Consider the following 17,094-nt stretch of genomic DNA (forward strand, 5'->3'; position numbering starts at 1 on the left):
ATTTGGTGCTCGGGCTCAGCTGCTCCCAAAATCGCTATCGCTCGTTGGTGCCTCGGCATGGTAGAAAGTACGCCTGGCGTGTCAGAGCTAGATCGTGCAATATCAAGGATACGCGCTATATACGGTGGGCCATGTTCGTAGCGCAAGGCGTCCGTTAGTCACGCATCGCTCCTGATCCGTGGACCAGCACGTCTCCAATAGTCTGAGCCACGGTCCGGAATTGATACAAACGATTCTCGGTGGGTCAGGAAGGCTTGCGGCCCAGAGGAGGTTGGCGAAACCTCGGTCCCCTGATATCTGCGGCGGCGGGTGCTACTTCCGGCGGCCCGGCGATGGAAGATGCGGCGCTGGAGTTCCTTATGGATCCCATCAACCGGTGAGTTTCACCTATGTGATTCTCTTCGTTCAATTGATTGATTCGATTCGATGTCGGGCGCTGAAATTTCGACCCTCAAATCCCTCTTCCCCCGCCGCCACCGCCGGCCACTGTGGTGCGACTTGCAGGTTTCCATTTAGGGAGGAATTTGCGGCAACCTTGAGCATCCAGATCCGGTTAGTCCTGCTGCCGTGCTGTGATGCCCATCCTGCTATGCCGGCGGATTCCAATGGCAGGTCTGGTTGCGCACAAGATGAGGGTCCGCGGCCCCGTTAGGCTGGCAGGCGAACTACGACGAGGAAAGAATGCTTCTCCAAATAGGTCCGTGCAATCCACTAATCCTGAAAGCACCGGGCTGGACTAAAAAGGTTACCCCTTAATAAATTATTCCTTTGCTTGTGAGCATGGACTGCTTCATTCAATCTGTTTAACAAGCGATTTACATGCAAACCTGTGTGTGCTTCACTATTTTCAGCAGTGAACAATGGCTGACTGTGGCGATAGAATGCTCTCAGTTGGAGGACGGCTGGTTTTGATTAACTCTGTCCTCACAAATATGGTTCTCTATATGCTTTCTTTCTTCCAACTCCCAAAAGGGCTCCTGCAAAGACTGGACTATTTTAGATCCAGATTCTTTTGGCAAGGAGATGGTGAAAAGAAAAAATATAGACTGGCCAAATGGAGTGTGGTTTGTAGGCCGAAAGACCAAGGTGGCCTTGGAATTCATGACTTGCAAATCAAGAATGAGGCCCTACTTAGTAAATGGTTGTTCAAACTTCTTACTGAGAATGGTGTTTGGCAAATCATGCTGCGCAACAAGTATCTAGGCCAAAAGGCGGTGTCTCAGGCATATTGGACACCTGGCGACTCGCACTTTTGGGCTGGCCTAATGGTGGCAAAGAAACATCTCTTTCGCTTTGGGTCTTTCGCGATAAGGGACGGGTCGGAGGTTCGTTTCTGGGAAGACATCTGGCTAGGCAATGCCAGTCTTCGAGAACAATATCCAGCCCTGTACAACATTGCTCGCGAAAAGAATAATACTATTGCGCAAGTGCTCAGTTCATCCCCACCCAATATTTTGTTTAGGCGGGATTTGATTGGCCCCCGACTTATGTCATGGCACAATCTTTTATCCAGTTTGGATACGATTAATATTAGACAAGGCCGGGATGTGTTTCACTGGAACCTTACTACATCAGGGTCATTCACAGTAGACTCTATGTACCGTGCACTCATGCATTCTGAGGTACCGGTGAGTAACAATAAGAAAATCTGGAAGTCGAAGATTCCACTAAAAGTTAAAATCTTCATGTGGTATCTTTGTAGGGTAGTTGTTCTAACCAAAGACAACCTCGCACGACGCACTGGCTAGGGAGTAAGAAGTGTTGTTTTTGTACTCATGAGGAGACAATCAAACACCTCTTTTTCCAATGCAAGTTTGCACGTACTACATGGTCAATCATCCAAATAGCGTCAAATTTGTATCCGCCCATAAGTGTCGCCAATATTTTTGGTCACTGGTTGGACGGTATTCCAAATAAATTCAAAACGCTAATACGGGTGGGAGCATACGCCTTACTATGGTCGCTTTGGCTATGTAGAAATGATTTGGTTTTCAATGATAAAAATGATTCTCCTTTGCAGGTTATTTTCCGTTGTACGCACTTGCTTCGTACATGGTCTACACTACAACAAGTGGAGTACCAACCGCTGTTTAAGGTGGTGTGTACGCGGTTGGAGCAGGTGGCTACGGTGGTTTTTACCCAACATGGGTGGCAGCATAATCTCCGGATCGGTCCACCATCCCTTGCGACATAGGCATAGTGTCGGTCTATAGGACTCTACTGTCGCCGATTTGTCGGTTTTTTTTCATTCATTTTGTCAGACTCTCCGTGTTGGGCTGTGTGCATCCTAGTTATGCAGAGGCCGGGTGTTACTCATAATGTTTTGTATCCGCTTGATGCTACATTTCGAGATAATAAAAGCGCCCTTTATCGAAAAAAAGAATGTCCAATGAATTATGAAAATTGAAATCACTCCATGGTAATTTCAGGTTGTGGCTGGGGAGTGCTCCATTGGACAGAACTCCGTGCACATCGAAGATGAGTTTGTTGGAGCAATCTATTTTGCAAATATGCGGAGAAGCCTATGAAGAGTTTAATAAAATCGGAGTTAGGATTGACTTTCAACTCACTCGGGGAGGCCTACGACTTCTACATGTCATACTTGTGGGAGGTTTGGCTTTGGGATCAGGTATGGTAAGAGCAGATTGAATGCCGACAAGGTGCAGAAAATAATCTATGGCTGCTCGGTGAGAACTGCTTTCTCTTTAGTTTGTTAATTTTGTTTCATTCTTGACGCAAACGGTGCCGTAGGGCGGAACAGCTATAATGGTTTGTGTCATCTGGTTTGTGGATTGCAGGGGAAGCCAGAAGCAAGAACAATCGGTCTTGTAGGTGCGATTGCCCCGCATTGATAAGCCTGTTGCGGGCGTCCGACAATAGCTGTTACTCCCTCCGTTCCATAATATAAGAGCATCTTTTATACTATATTAGTGTAAAAAACACTCTTATATTATGGGACCGAGGGAGTATATAACTGAGCATCGTGAAAACAACAATCATTCTATGTCGCGGACAATGGGGGAGAAGGTCCGCTGGCCATAGGTGGCGTTTATGAAGAGGACTTTGAGGAACATATGTGGCTAGATAAGTCATGAGCAGACAGACGATGATGTGAGGAAAACTTTGGAGGGTTTTGCTGACATTGTTGCAAGTGACCTGGACTTTTTGTCGATAGCGAGAGCAGGGTCAAGAAGCTGATGTGGACCAATGGAAGCAGTTGGATGCAATACTGGTTCTTTGAAGATGTCACTTTCGACAATGACATGCAATTCGTGCTTTTTGTTGGGGTGAACAACCGTTTTCAGAGTGTTATTTTGGCTGGTGTATTGATGAGGCACGAGCAGCTGAAGAGTTTCGATCGGGGAGTTTCTAAGGATGATAGGAGGAACCGACCCGAAAACTATCGTCACAGGTTTGGCAGTGTATTTAATTTGCAGTTCACAATCAGAATATTTGAACATGCTCACTCATGTTATCTCACTGTGCGCAGACCAGAACAAAATGTTTGCTGTCTTTTTAATTTTTATTAAAAGAAGCTGATGTATGCTGGTAGTGACAGAGTCATGTTGTGAGGAGAACCAATCTGGCAATAGAGTGTCACACAAGCATGAGCTATGATCGAGCAGTTCGGGTGAATCCTAATCGAAGGTACTGCATACAATGTTACGGAGGTTGAGAAGATGAAGAAGTATGTGATAATGGACAACAATGCGGCGAAACATGAGAAGTTTAGTAGAGTTGTTTAAGAGGTAAAAATCAAGGGTGACGGTACTGAATTCGTGTGCGAGTGCAGTCAGTTGAAGCATACAAGGATGCTTTCCTGCCATGTCCTAAGGGTAATATATATGCCTTCAATTGTCTGTGGTTTGCATACAGTGCAAGTATGTTTGTTCAATTATAGTTTGATATATGTTCAGATAGTTGGTATACCATCTTTGACGCATGCATAAGTCTTTCACATGCTGACATTCGACTCTATACGTGCATGCTATGCTAGCTCTGAAGCGTTAAGAGCACAGCTCTAATGATTAAAGCTAGCGCTGAAGCGTTCAAGCACATGTCAGCTGGCCTTAAAGCTCCAATGGTGAGCTGTGAACCATTGGCAGAGAAGAGGGATGGTCTGGGATTTGAAGACCATCAGGTTGCGATCACTGCAGACAGGTTAACTGGGAATGGCGACCTTGCAGTCCTATCAAATGGTGGTGCAACCCAGGAAGATAATTTGGGTGGTTCTGTGAGTGTGAATGCACTTCAAGGCGAGCACCTCCGGAGAACCAAAGGGGTGTTGGCAGGCCGACAAATAGCCGTGAGAAAGCACCATATCACTCTCTCAGCAAGCGGACTAGGTTTTGTAGCATATTCGTCGTGAAAAGCCCTACAAGCCTGACAAATGCAAGAACTGTGGTATGGAGGGGCACCGTTGAAACACGTGTACATGACCACTTGGTGGTGGGCAGACTTAGAAGTGAGGATTTAATTTGCCTGTATAATTTGTAATTTGAGGATTTTGTGGTGTGTACTGCGAGCCATGCTTAACGCTTGTTCCCCCAGTGCTTATAGTGTGTACCATTGTAAGATTGTAACACTGAGTGATAGTGGTCGAAGTCTTTTGTAGTACTTTATGCTAACTTGCCAGATCTTAAGATTTTTAAGAGCTAAATGTTATGCATAATCAGTTTGCAGTTTTTCAAAATATTTTTATGATCATGCGAGACCCACAGGATTTTTGGCCGTATGGTAGAGTGTTGTAGATCCTGTTGTGCATGAAGTGGTGATAGTACTGTTGTAAGCTGAGGATGGCACGGGAATAAACTGGGCCGTTCGCTCGAAGCCTGTTCCGCCTGGTTAGCGGCGACGCCATTGCAATGAATGCGTCCAGGCCCGCATTACTTTTACATCCGATACAATCAGAATGCAGGAGAATACAAGTAATGGAGCTGATCCACATGCGAACTGATGGCTGAGATTTCAGGAGCAGCTGAGCCTGGGTTCAGAAACGAATTTTCCGCATTACAGTTCTATTCAGTTTACAAATTACTCCCTCCGGTCCTTTTTTCTTTGTGCATAACTGGAATCCCAGATATCGAGGAGAGGCAACCATGCAAAAAACTGGACATTTTTACCCCCACAACTGTGTGAGCTGTGTGTACAGGTATCCTGCTGAGGAATAATTGCAGGCCCTTTGATTGGCGAGAGAATTCCTTATTTGACCCTTTTTTAAAATTTCCTTCCTTTTTCGGCCCAAAAAACTTCTTTATTCATGTGTTGATACTTAAAATTTTGTTTTATTCCCTACGCGACACTTTCATCCTTTTTTCCATCTGAAGGTGTTAACTAGCACATCAAAGACAATTTTACCTCTGATGATAGTATGTCACCAAGAAAGAGAAGAGAAGGAGCGTCAATATGGATGTCTTAGAAGTGTTGCACCAGTGCCCAACCAATCGCGTTGTAGAGCTCGATCCATGAGAGCCCCGGCACGGCGTGCATCCCGTTCTGAGTCCCGACGCGCCTCTCCCTCCTCACCACACTCGTGACCTGCAGTTGCTTTTAAAATCCTAGACCAAATCACCGGGTTGCTCACGCACCAGTACGTGCAAAGCTAGCACAAGAAGCATAGCAAGATAGCAGCTTAGTTGATTTTGTGTGGAACAGTGCACGCACGTCTAGCCGGCACCTCACGTGCGTACGCGATTGGTAAAAGCTACTCTCTCCGTTCCATCCATAATAAACATTTTTAACACTACACTAGTGAAAAAACCTTTTTATATTATGAGACAGAGGGAATAGCTCTTAATCGACTAAGTGGCTGAATGAGTAGTCATTGTTCCACTCATCATATATTATTATTAGTCCCCCGCAATAATTTTTTTTATGATTAGTCATATAGTGAAAAAATAGTACTACTTTTTTTTATCCAAGCATGACAAAATATATATCACATTACCTCTTTGTTTGCATGTGAATAATCTGGTAACATACTACAGTAGGGGTAAAAGAGTCTTTTTGTGCTAACTTAACACCATTACTAGCCGAAACTGACGGAAGTGCCACATAGGGAACAAAATAAAATTTAAGTGTCAAAAAAGGAAGAAAAATGTTTTAAGGGCCAAAAAAAGAAGCAAATTTTAAGAAAAGACCAGATAAAAAAATTTCTCTGGCCGTCCTCCTTGGATTCCTCGTAGCGCACGCCTCAGCATGCATGCTCTGCGTGCCAATTGGTTACTGACAGGCGCTAATTATGCGATGGGATGAAAAGGGTAGTGGAATAGATGGAAAGGCGGCTGGCTGCGGTGGCCTAGTACGCAGACCATTAAGGGAAAAAAGAATGAAAAGCCTTATACGCGGACTATTGAGGACCGGAGGGAGTATCACTAGTAACTTGAAAGTTCCGGGTCTAGGCAACTTATCGAAGAACATATATACGGTGGTCACAACTGCTTACTTCAGGACTCCTTTGATACATATGATAGGATTATCATACAAATAGAAAACTTATAAAAAATGAGATGACATATATCTAAAATCCTACGATTAGGAATAGGAAAAGATATGTTATTTGTTGACATCACAGGAATTAAAGAAAAAATTCCTACAAGAAGGATGTGGCGTTTTGACTCCCGGGCTCTTAGATGAGCCTGTGAGTGAACAGTAAATTCACCAAAAATAGTAAATAAATTAAAAAAGAAATCCTTTTTTGGTGAAAGATGCTTCTGTTCGCCATGTCCGTGCAAAAATTCAGCGCATTTGAATATCTGAAGAGCTCTCAGCAAGACAAATTTGGGGATTGTGAAGAGTTAACTGTGTTGCACTGTCCGGACCCGGTTTTTTTTTTCTGAGAGCTACTCAGACGTCCGAATGATCTGAAAATTGGCACGGAGATCACGCACTCAAGTATCTTTCATCCAGAAATATTTGATATTTTTTCAACTTCTTTATTATTTGTTTTTTAATTTATTGTTCATAGGGTGTAGATGAGCTCAGGAGCCAAATTGAATATCCGCTACAAGAATCATATCCTTCGGAATTTCTGTGAAATTCCTCCAAACCCAAGGAGGCCCTCATCCTGTCGCTGGTGGGCAACATCCTCCAGAAATGCCGTGGGGCACACACCGCCAGGGCGGCAAGGGCGGCGGACGCAGAGGTAGCTGACAGGGATGCAGCCGCGGCAGAGGCACCGCTGATTACATAACGACAGTACAGCAGGTTCGACGCTACACGCACACACACAAACTCGAGTTGCACGTGCATCTAAGACAGTTGCAGGCCCTCATCGAATTCATCTTGGTCATTGCAGCTTTTATGGAAACGGGAGCCTTCAGGAAGCTTTTTTCATGTTGGTCGCTGGTTGAAGCCTTTTTCATCTATAGTCGAAACTTTTTTTTATAACGGTTGTAACTTTTTTTCATTACATAGTGCATGCTTGAAGCTTTTTTCGTCTACTGTCAAAGCTCTTTGTACAACGGTTGCAACTTTTTCTGTTACACTGTGCCTGCTCGAAGCTTTTTCCATCTCCGGTTGAAGCTCTTTTGTGGCCGGTTGTATCTTTCTCATGGGCTGGTTCCAGCTTGCAGTCGCCGTGTTTGCAACATCATGCCGCCCGTCTTCAAGATCGCGATCACCACGATCACAGCAAAAAACATTGCTGGTTCCAGCTCACGGGCACTATGGTCGCAGCAAAAAACGTTGCTGGTCTGCGGTCCGCTGGGGTTGCAGTGCCTGCTCGTACAGTTCATCGATGCCTCCACCAGCAGCAGGCGGCGCTATCATTCCAGCTCGCAGTAGCTTGTCGTCTCTAACAGCCGGCAGTCAAACCCGTCTCCCCCAAATCTGGACGCAAGAGGAGGAAGAGAGGGGAGAGGGTGTGGAGAGGGAGGAGAAAGGGGAAGAGAGGGAGAAGGAAGAAGGAAGAAAAGGGAAGAGGGAATCAAGTATACAGCGCACGACGTACCTGCCATCACCGGCCGGCTGCACTGTGCTGCCGTCCCCATGGAGAAGAAGTAAAAGGAGCAACGGCTGGAAGAGATAAGGCTAAGGCCAACTCCACCGCGCGACCCTATCTTGTCCGGCCCCGTTCATTTGGGGTAAAAGGGACAAAAGAGGCGGCCCAGCGCGCGGCCTCAAACAGACAAATGTCCGGATTCCGTCCGTTTTCGACCCATCCCCGGCCCAAACTTGCGCTCGGTTTGGAGTGAAATGGACGCGCGCGGACGGCTGCGACGCACGCCCTTGTCCCTCCCGTGGCCCGCCTGTCGGGGACACTAGCAGTCCCTCCGCTCCCAATGCTTCACCCTCTCTCCCCGCCCCGCCCCGCCGCCGGCGCCACCCCTATTCTCCGGCCGCCTCCTCACCGCGCAGCCCCGCGCCGTCCATACCAAACTACGTCTCGACATGGCCGCCTCCACGCCCGCGCTTTCGCCGTAGTTTTGGTCGTCTATCAGGGGAGGTTTGGCCGTCGCCGTCCTTGCCGGTGGCGGAGGGGACACGACTGCCGGCGATGGACCAAGGCAGATTCCGACGAGAGCTCCAGAGCGGCCAGTAGCCGGCCGACAACCGTCCCTGCTGCGTCGAGGTGATCATCGCGACCTCTTCGCCACCACGACCGAAAGGTGTTCGACTTTTTGCCATCAAAGGTATGGATAGTGGAGACGAGTTTTTCTTTCATCACTTCCTTTGTTCGTCGGACGATTCGTCGTCGGATGATGAAGATCTTGTGGTGGCTGCACTAGTCGTTCACGACCATATTCAACGGCAGCTTCCTCGGTACAGGGGGTCACTCCCTGGCCGTGCTCCCAACCTGAACCGCAACAGAGAGAGAGGCCACGCCCTGCTTTATGCCGATTACTTTGCCAACACCCCACTCTTCAAGCAAGATAAATTTCGTCGCCGTTTTCGTATGTGAAGGCATGTGTTCAATCGTATCCGAGAAGGAGTGGTTGCTCATGACCCATACTTTGAGTGCAAGACGGATGCCCTTGGCAAGCTTGGATTCTCCTCTTACCAGAAATGCACCGCGGCCATCCGCATGCTTGCATATGGTATTCCAGGCGATCTGGTGGACGAGTATGTGCGTATGAGTGAGACAACATGTCGGATGTCAATGTACAAGTTTTGCCAGGCCGTGATCGAGGTGTTTGGCCCAGAGTACTTGAGGCAGCCAACTGCCGCTGATACAGAGAGATTGTTGACGACCAACGCAGCTAGAGGCTTTTCAGGCATGCTTGGCAGCATAGATTGTATGCATTGGGAGTGGAAGAACTGTCCATTTGCTTGGCAGGGCCAGTACAAGGGGCATGTTAACGGGTGCACTGTCATATTAGAAGCGGTGGCATCGCAAGATCTTTGGATATGGCATTCTTTTTTCGGCATGGCAGGTTCTCACAATGATATCAACGTGCTGCAGCGCTCTTCAGTCTTCGCAAGGCTTGCAGAAGGCCACTCCCCACCTGTCAACTTTGAGATCAACGGCCACCAGTACAACAAGGGATACTATCTAGCAGATGGTATATATCCTCAATGGTCAACTTTTGTGAAGACAATCTCGAAACCCCAAGGTGAGAAGAGAAAGAGATTTGCCCAAATGCAAGAGACTGTTAGAAAGGATGTGGAACGTGCTTTTGGTGTGCTTCAATCCCGGTGGGGTATCGTTCGAAACCCTGCACTGTCATGGGATGAAAGGAAGCTTTGGGAGGTGATGACTGCTTGTGTGATTATGCACAACATGATCGTCGAGGACGAGCGTGATGAGAGTATCTTTGACCAAGGATTTGATTATCAAGGTGAAAATATTAAGCCCCTGCACCAAGACCCGGCCACATTTGAACAGTTTGTCCAATTCCACCGTGAGATGCGTGATTGACACACTCATTTGAATCTTCAAAATGACTTGGTTGAGCACGTCTGGGATCACATTGGCAACAAATAGATGTATTGGTCCAATTTAGGTTCAGTCAAGACAATTTCGATTTGGTTGTAAAACTATTTTATTAAAGACAATTTCAATTGAGTTGTAAAACTATTTTAATTTTCAGACAAATATTTGGGTTGGAAACTAGTTTTGATGCAAATTTGGGCATTTTTGGCCCTGACGGACAGGATGGGGCAAATGGATGCGGCCGCGCGCTGGACGCACGGCCATCGCATCCCAGGACAGGCCCGGACACGACCCCAAATCCCTACCCAAACGGACAGAAACCGGACAAAATGAACGTCCGTTTGGGGTCGCGCGGTGGAGTTGGCCTAACTGTGTTTGGTCGTGGGGCCATCCAGCTGCGTGATTGTGGTTGGGGTGTTTGCATGAATCGCTTCGCACAAGATGGAGTGCGCACGTGCGACCGGCCGAGCGTTCCGCCGGCCTGCCGTATACAAGCGTTTCCCATATCTGAAGAGCTGTCAGCAAAACAGATAAATTTGGGGTTTGTGAAAAGTTTACTATGCTGCACTGTTTGGACCCGGGTTTTTCTTCTTTGCTGAAAGCTACTCGGACGCCCAAATGATCTGAAAATTGGCACGGAGATCACACACTCAAGTATCTTTCACCCAGAAATATTTGGAATTTTTTGAACTTTTTTATTATTTGTTTTTAAATTTACTGTTCACATGGTGTAGATGAGCTCAGGAGCCAAATTGGATATTCGCTACAAGAATCATATCCTTTGGAACTCCCGTGAAATTCCTCCAAACCAAAGGAGGCCTCCTCATCCTGTCGCTGGTGGGCAACACCCTCCAGAAACACCGTGGGGCGCGCGCCGCCAGGGCGGCAAGGGCGGCGGACGCAGAGGTAGCCGGCAGGGATGCAGCCGCGGCGGAGGTGCTGCTGATTACATAACGACAGTACAGCAGGTTCGACGCTACACACACACAAACTCGAGTTGCACGTGCATCTAAGACAGTTGCAGGTTTATTTCTACATTATACTCCGCCCCTTGTGTCAATTGATAGCCTCAAGGACACCCTGTCATGTCGAGTTTCTGATTATCATATTTTAGAATTTAAAACTCAGTACTTTCAGGCGCTTTATTTTTTTCCCTGAATGATCGATCGTCACGGAACCAAGATAAGAAAGCAAACCATTTAGCGGCCAGATCTTAACATGGAATGATACTAATGTACACAGAGAACGCAGATGGTGCCACAATGCCATGGCAATGTTAACAAATGAAGCAACCAACCAAGATATCTTTTGCAGGGAAATGTAGGAAGAACACAATCATGTGTTAAAGGATATATGAGGTGGACAATCAGGTGTTAAAGGATATAGGAAGAACACAAGGCAGCTTCAAAGAATCTTCGACATGAGCCTGTCACTGGGATATTAGGAATCAGCTGGCTGCTTTCTTTGGTGCTGCAAAGCCGCATTCAGATTAAGGTTTTCCACATTCCTAGGATCCATAGCTTTAGGGATCATGAGTGTGCAGCCAATGTCAATCTCGTCGACTCTCAAGATAGCCCAGAACCAGCATGCTGTGCTTGCGCTCTGTTGATCTGATGTACGCTCATGAGTCATGAAGCTAGGCAATCTTCAGATGGAAGATTGTAAAACAGATGTCATATCTTCTAGAAGCAATTAAACCATGGGGGTCCACTTGGCTGGAAAAATAACCCTGCATATGCGACCAAGACCAACAGAATGTTTTATAGTTACATACCATCGTACAACAATTTTCATAACGTGCAAAGGAAGAACAGTTAAGGAAATCACGATACATCTATCAATCTAGTATATACCTACTAAATTGAAGGCAAGGTGCCGACAGTAGATAGAGCACCACTCTGAATCAAGCCCAGAAATTATAACAGTTATCTCTATGGTGTACAGATGAATAAATTACGGAAGAGAGATTGCTTGCGTAAGATCCATTCTATTGCCTCGTACTTCCTCCGTCCGGAAATACTTGTCATCGAAATGAATAAAAACGGATGTATCTAGATGTATTTTAGTTCTAGATACATTCCTTTTTGTCAATTTTAATGACAAGTATTTTCGGACGGAGGGAGTATATCTGAGGGTAGTTTTGTTTTGTAATGAGCACGGTTAAGAGTGACATGTGCCACTTGCAAATAATGATACCAAGAAGCAACAGTTCCACACTCTAATACAATCCTGATAAAGAAAGCTAAGTAATTCTGGTGTAGGCATCATCCATTTGATACTACACTCTGAAATAGATCACAACACTGGTTCGTTGGATACAAATGCTAGATCACAACACTGGCTCATTTGATCTCTCGGTCGTAGCCGGCTCCGAGACGATGCCCCCAAGTAGGGCTGGGCATTCGGTTTTTATGGTTAATACGGTTTGGTTTATTCGGTTTTCTTAAATTTCAGTTTTGAAGAAATTGCCACCGAAATAAGTACACAAAATTTAGACACCGAACCATATTAACCGAAATATATCGGTTCGGTTTGTTCGGTTAACCAAAAAACCGAATTACATGCAGCCACCCGTCAAAGTGTCACGACTAATGAGAAGGGGTGGATTTTGTACAAAATGCACAAAACAATTAGTTCCATGAACGCACATACATGCACTTGGTGGAAGGATTCACTAGCTTTTCACTAGCCGTGCATGCAAAAGAATAGTAAAATATTCCAATGGAATAAATTAAGGACTAATCATTAGCATAGTAATACGTATTAGCATGGCCTTACGCACTACTTATATTAGAGATTAGAGTTTTTTGTAGAATGCATCGAGGCACCAGAACTTGAAGAGGCCAGTAGCAAAGTACCTATGAGCAGCCGGCCGGCTAGATGTGGCAGCACCGATACATTACAGAGTAGATTTTTGAGAAAAATAATTGTGTAGCAACCATTGGGTTGGGCCTATCGCAAATTGGCCTGACGGCTGTTGCGCTTGCACTATAGGAACAAACTAACCTTTCCCTAAAAAAGGAACATACTAGCCAGGATACGTACAGATCGGTTTCTTCGGTGAATTCGGTTTGTTAGCGATCAAAACCGAACACGACAGCGAACACCGTACAGTGGTCAACTTTCACACCGAACCATAAAACCGAACACTGAATAAACCAACAAATCGGTTAAAAAGGTTCGGTTCGGTTTGGTTTTTTGGTTTTCGGTTTCAAAGTGCCCACCCCTACCCCCAAGAAGGAGAAAGACGCTAAGACGCCTCCATCGCCCGATCCAGCGGATCTGAGGTTTCCCTCCGGAGCCAAAGCCATGGGTAGAAGGAGGAGCACCTCCACGACGACGCATCCAAGAAAGATCGCGGCACCCTCGGGCGCCGCCGTTGTCGGCTCCGGTGAAGACCGGAGCAAGGATTTCTCCCGGAGATGTGCCGGCCACCTGCCACCACCGACCGCCGCCCACTAACCACCACCTCTGCCGAGACCGACCTCACTCTGGCCACGGGATCCCACGATCCACCGCGGCCAGACACGCACCACCCCCTAGCCGAAGCCGCCACCACCGAACCCGGGGCCGCCGCCCCGGCAACACCGTCAGCCACCATCTTGGACTAGCGCCATCCACGAGTCCCCACAGCCGGAAACTCAGTCAGGGGATGAGCTGCAGCGACGGCGCCGTCAACAGGGTCACGACGCCCGTGGACGCCGCCATCGTCACCCCGATCGCAGTCAGGCATGGTATTCACCCGCAGCGACACCCCACCATCGAAGGCCGGCTGGACCAGCTGGCATACCACGGCCACTGCTTCGCCCGCGTGAAAACCGCAATCGTCGTCACCCACCACCGTCCCGAGGCCGCTGCCCCGAGATCCAGCCTCCATCGCCCGTCGAGCAGCGCCCGACTGGGCACCACGACCAGCCGAGCCGAGCACGCCCAGCCACGACCAGCCACCACCCTCCCGTAGCATCACCGCCTGGAGCAGCGGAGCAGCGCCGCCCCCGCTCTCGAGAACGGCGACCGAGGGGTCCCGCCGCCACCGCGCCGCTAGGGCTTTGCCCGGCGACGCCTCCGGCGGCGGCGAGAGGAGAGGGAGGCGCAGGGGGCCTGCTCAAGCCCGCAGGGGCGCCCCGGTGCGGCCGCACGGTAGCGGGACAGGAAGAGGGGGAGGGCCCGACTCGAACTCCTCCGCGGGGGGAAAGCCGGCAAAGAAGGCGCCGGGCTTCGAGATGGATGGAGAGGACGCCGGGAGGGTCCCGGATCTGTGCTTGGCTGGGCCGGAGGTGGCCGGAGGAGGGAGATCAGCTGGCGGCGGCGGCGGTCCCTGCGCGAGCGGGAGCGCGAGTCTTTGTGTGTGCTCCGCCGACGCTGGGCCTTTTTAACATCAACAGGTTTGTGTCTTACTGAAACAACAGGTCATTGAAAGTTGAGCAATCACACACCTTTAAGGTTCATCTCCAATAAAAGCAATTCTTACGCTCAGGAGCCTTTCAATAGCCCTGCATTGGCAAGTAAAATAACTAGAGCGTTAACAACACAGCAAAATGACACGTAGCAAAAACTTAATCTACAGATGAGTGGATGTATGAAAGGTTTAAGTATGGTCAGCTTGAAATGCTAACTTTGTTTCAGAAAAAACAGACCATGGCAACTACAACCAATCTTTTTGAAAAATAGAAGTTAAACTACAAACATGGTTCAAATCCTTAATTTTCCCTTGGCGAAAATCATAGACACAAGTATCAAATTTTACTCTGCGTCACTGACCTTCAATGATATCTTTCTCCAGATGAACACCAGAGATGGTGGAAACCAATTCAAGTACAGATTATGTGTAATCTGCCCCAAAAAGCTAGCAGATTATGTGCAGCATTTCGAGCAAACAAATATACTAGGGGGAGTAATTAAGAACCTGCAGTCTCTGCCGATATTCAGACCATGTATTCAGAGTATGGATGTATATGACACCAACTATTTGGTGACTATATTCACAAGCACTCAGTTTTAGCCAAACTAAAGAAGAGCTAGCTCAAACATAGAAGCAAGAAATAACGACCACTCCAAATATAAGCCCTTTTGGAAATTCCAATATAGACTACATACGGAGCAAAATGAGTAAATCTACACTCTAAAATATGTCTATATACATCCGTATGTAGTCCGTACTGAAATTTCTATGAAGGCTTATATTTAGAAATGAAGGAAGTAGCTGCTAGTGAAACTCCTGGTGGTGCTTGGCACACAGAATTATCCATAGGACCAAAACAGAATAATGAACTAAAAATCTTAAGCTGACATGCACACTATACACATATTTTATGGCCATGGCGCAGAGCATGAAAATCCACAGTAAACACAGTACAAATTAGTTCTTCTTTGTCTGGATAACATCACTAGCAGCAAGTTGATACAATGGCTCCAAATCGATACAATTAAAGAAGAACTCACTTCCAGACACTTCCTTTAGTTGAATGAATAGTTAGTTGAAGCAAAAAAAAAAGGGTCGCTATGAATCTGTGTATGAACAAACCAAAATGATATTTGTATATCAAATCATAATTGAAAAAAAGATTAAACTAAAGCCAGGTGAATTAACCTTGGGCCCTAAATAGGAAATGCTAACACCACAAGGCAACACCCCCTCCAGCTGCTTCCCAAAAGACTATTACCTAAATTTTGGACATGCAACAGATTGCTCCTCCAATTATCCACTATGAATTACAAAAACATCAGGAGTGCATTAACCACATGAAGGAGACTTACCTTGGCTCATTGTCTCAATGCACCAGCAACTAACTTGAAAATTGAAATCCTAATGCGTTGCAGAATGGCCTGATCTCACACTTACTTAGTTCCAATACTAGTGTTTAAAAACATGAAGGGGGACAAAAAAAGTTCATAATCAATCCATGGTTTCTTCTCTGCTGAATGATGGCATTATATAACAATATTCAGGAACCAAATTATCAGTTTAATCACACATTAGCAACAACCCAGCATCTAGGAGACATACAGCAGCAGACAAGCAGCTCATAGTTATAGCCTGTTATTGGCTCATGTGAATCTGAAATTAGTCGGCACTTCTCCTTTACAGGCGGCATCATAGTCCTCTTCGAGGTGTGGTGCAGCTTCCTTGTGAGGGCATATAAAATTCTCCCTGAATACCTTCTCAGTCTCCTTGAAAACAGTACAGTAGCTCGGGTCGCGCTTGAGCAATCCATTTTCCTTGAGAAACTTTACAGCGTAGTACCGGGGCCTGAGCCGGGCCTCTAGGCTGTAACCGAGTAATACCGACTGCTGAGCAATGTAGGACGGTTCCAAGCCCACCTCGGAGATGAAGAACTCAGACCTACGCTGCAGCGATTCCTTTGACCTTGTCAGCATCAATGGAGCCCTAGAAACAGCAATGCCCACCTCAGCATCGGTCCACGTGAAGGTGCTCTTCAGGTACTCCACTCTGGCTGTAATCTCCGCCTCGCTCATGAACGCAACGGCATGCAGCGCGTGCCTGAACATCCCAGAACCACGGGGCACACCTATGTTTTCGGCGCATGCCACCATCGCCTGGAGATGCTGCAGGTTGGCGGTGATCATCCTCGGTCTTTGGATGCACAGCTTGGCAATATCGCAAGCACCTAACCCGCACTCACGCAGGAAGACGACATTGGGCTTGACCACCCTCTCGAGGCTGTGCGAGAGGAAATCGCAGAACTTCATGGCCCGTAGGAGGTTCTCCGAGGAGCCGAAAAGGTGCAGGTAGTACTGCAGCTTGGAGACTGTGTCTTCTTTGCGGAATCTGTGGACGGCGAGCGAGGCAAGGCGCGCAATGTCGGAGCGCGATAGCCCGAGGTCAGAGAGCCCGACGACGACGGGCGCCAGGGTTCTCTCCACGCTGGCGCAGAGTGACCTGGGGTCCCTGGCGACGACCGCGGCGACATCGGCGGCGGAGAGGCCGAGGCCGGCGAGGAAGGCGAGCACGGCGTCGGGCTTGGCGGGGGACTTGAGGCGGGGGAGCTTGGCGGAGGCCTTGACGGCCTGTGGTCGGGTGAGGCCGCAGGCGGCGACGAGGTAGTCCTCGACGGCGAAGCTAGGGTTTGGGGAAACGGCTAGCGGGGCCGCGGAGAGGAGGCGGTGGGGGCGGAATGGAGTGGGCGGTGCGGAGGGCGAGGAGAGGAGGCGGGTGAGGACGCAGCTGCGGAGGCGGATCATGGCGGCGCGGCGGCGTG

At 47.8% G+C, this 17,094-nt stretch overlaps 1 protein-coding gene across 1 annotated transcript; it reads right to left on the minus strand.

Annotated features, from left to right (window-relative positions):
* Positions 1 to 15,763: 15,763 nt before the first annotated feature.
* On the minus strand, positions 15,764 to 17,077 carry LOC119367141 (transcription termination factor MTERF5, chloroplastic-like). The gene has a single exon (XM_037632744.1). It carries the CDS (start codon positions 17,075 to 17,077, stop codon positions 15,923 to 15,925), a length of 1,155 nt encoding a protein of 384 aa, XP_037488641.1. The 3' UTR covers positions 15,764 to 15,922.
* Between the last annotated feature and the right edge of the window lie 17 nt (positions 17,078 to 17,094).

The sequence above is a fragment of the Triticum dicoccoides genome, chromosome 2B (genome assembly GCF_002162155.2).
Source record: "Triticum dicoccoides isolate Atlit2015 ecotype Zavitan chromosome 2B, WEW_v2.0, whole genome shotgun sequence".
In the NCBI taxonomy this organism is placed as follows: domain Eukaryota; kingdom Viridiplantae; phylum Streptophyta; class Magnoliopsida; order Poales; family Poaceae; genus Triticum; species Triticum dicoccoides.

What these genes read in the sequence shown, in the direction of transcription:
- LOC119367141 (XM_037632744.1), bottom strand. Translation starts at nt 17,077, where the DNA reads ATGATCCGCCTCCGCAGCTGCGTCCTCACCCGCCTCCTCTCCTCGCCC.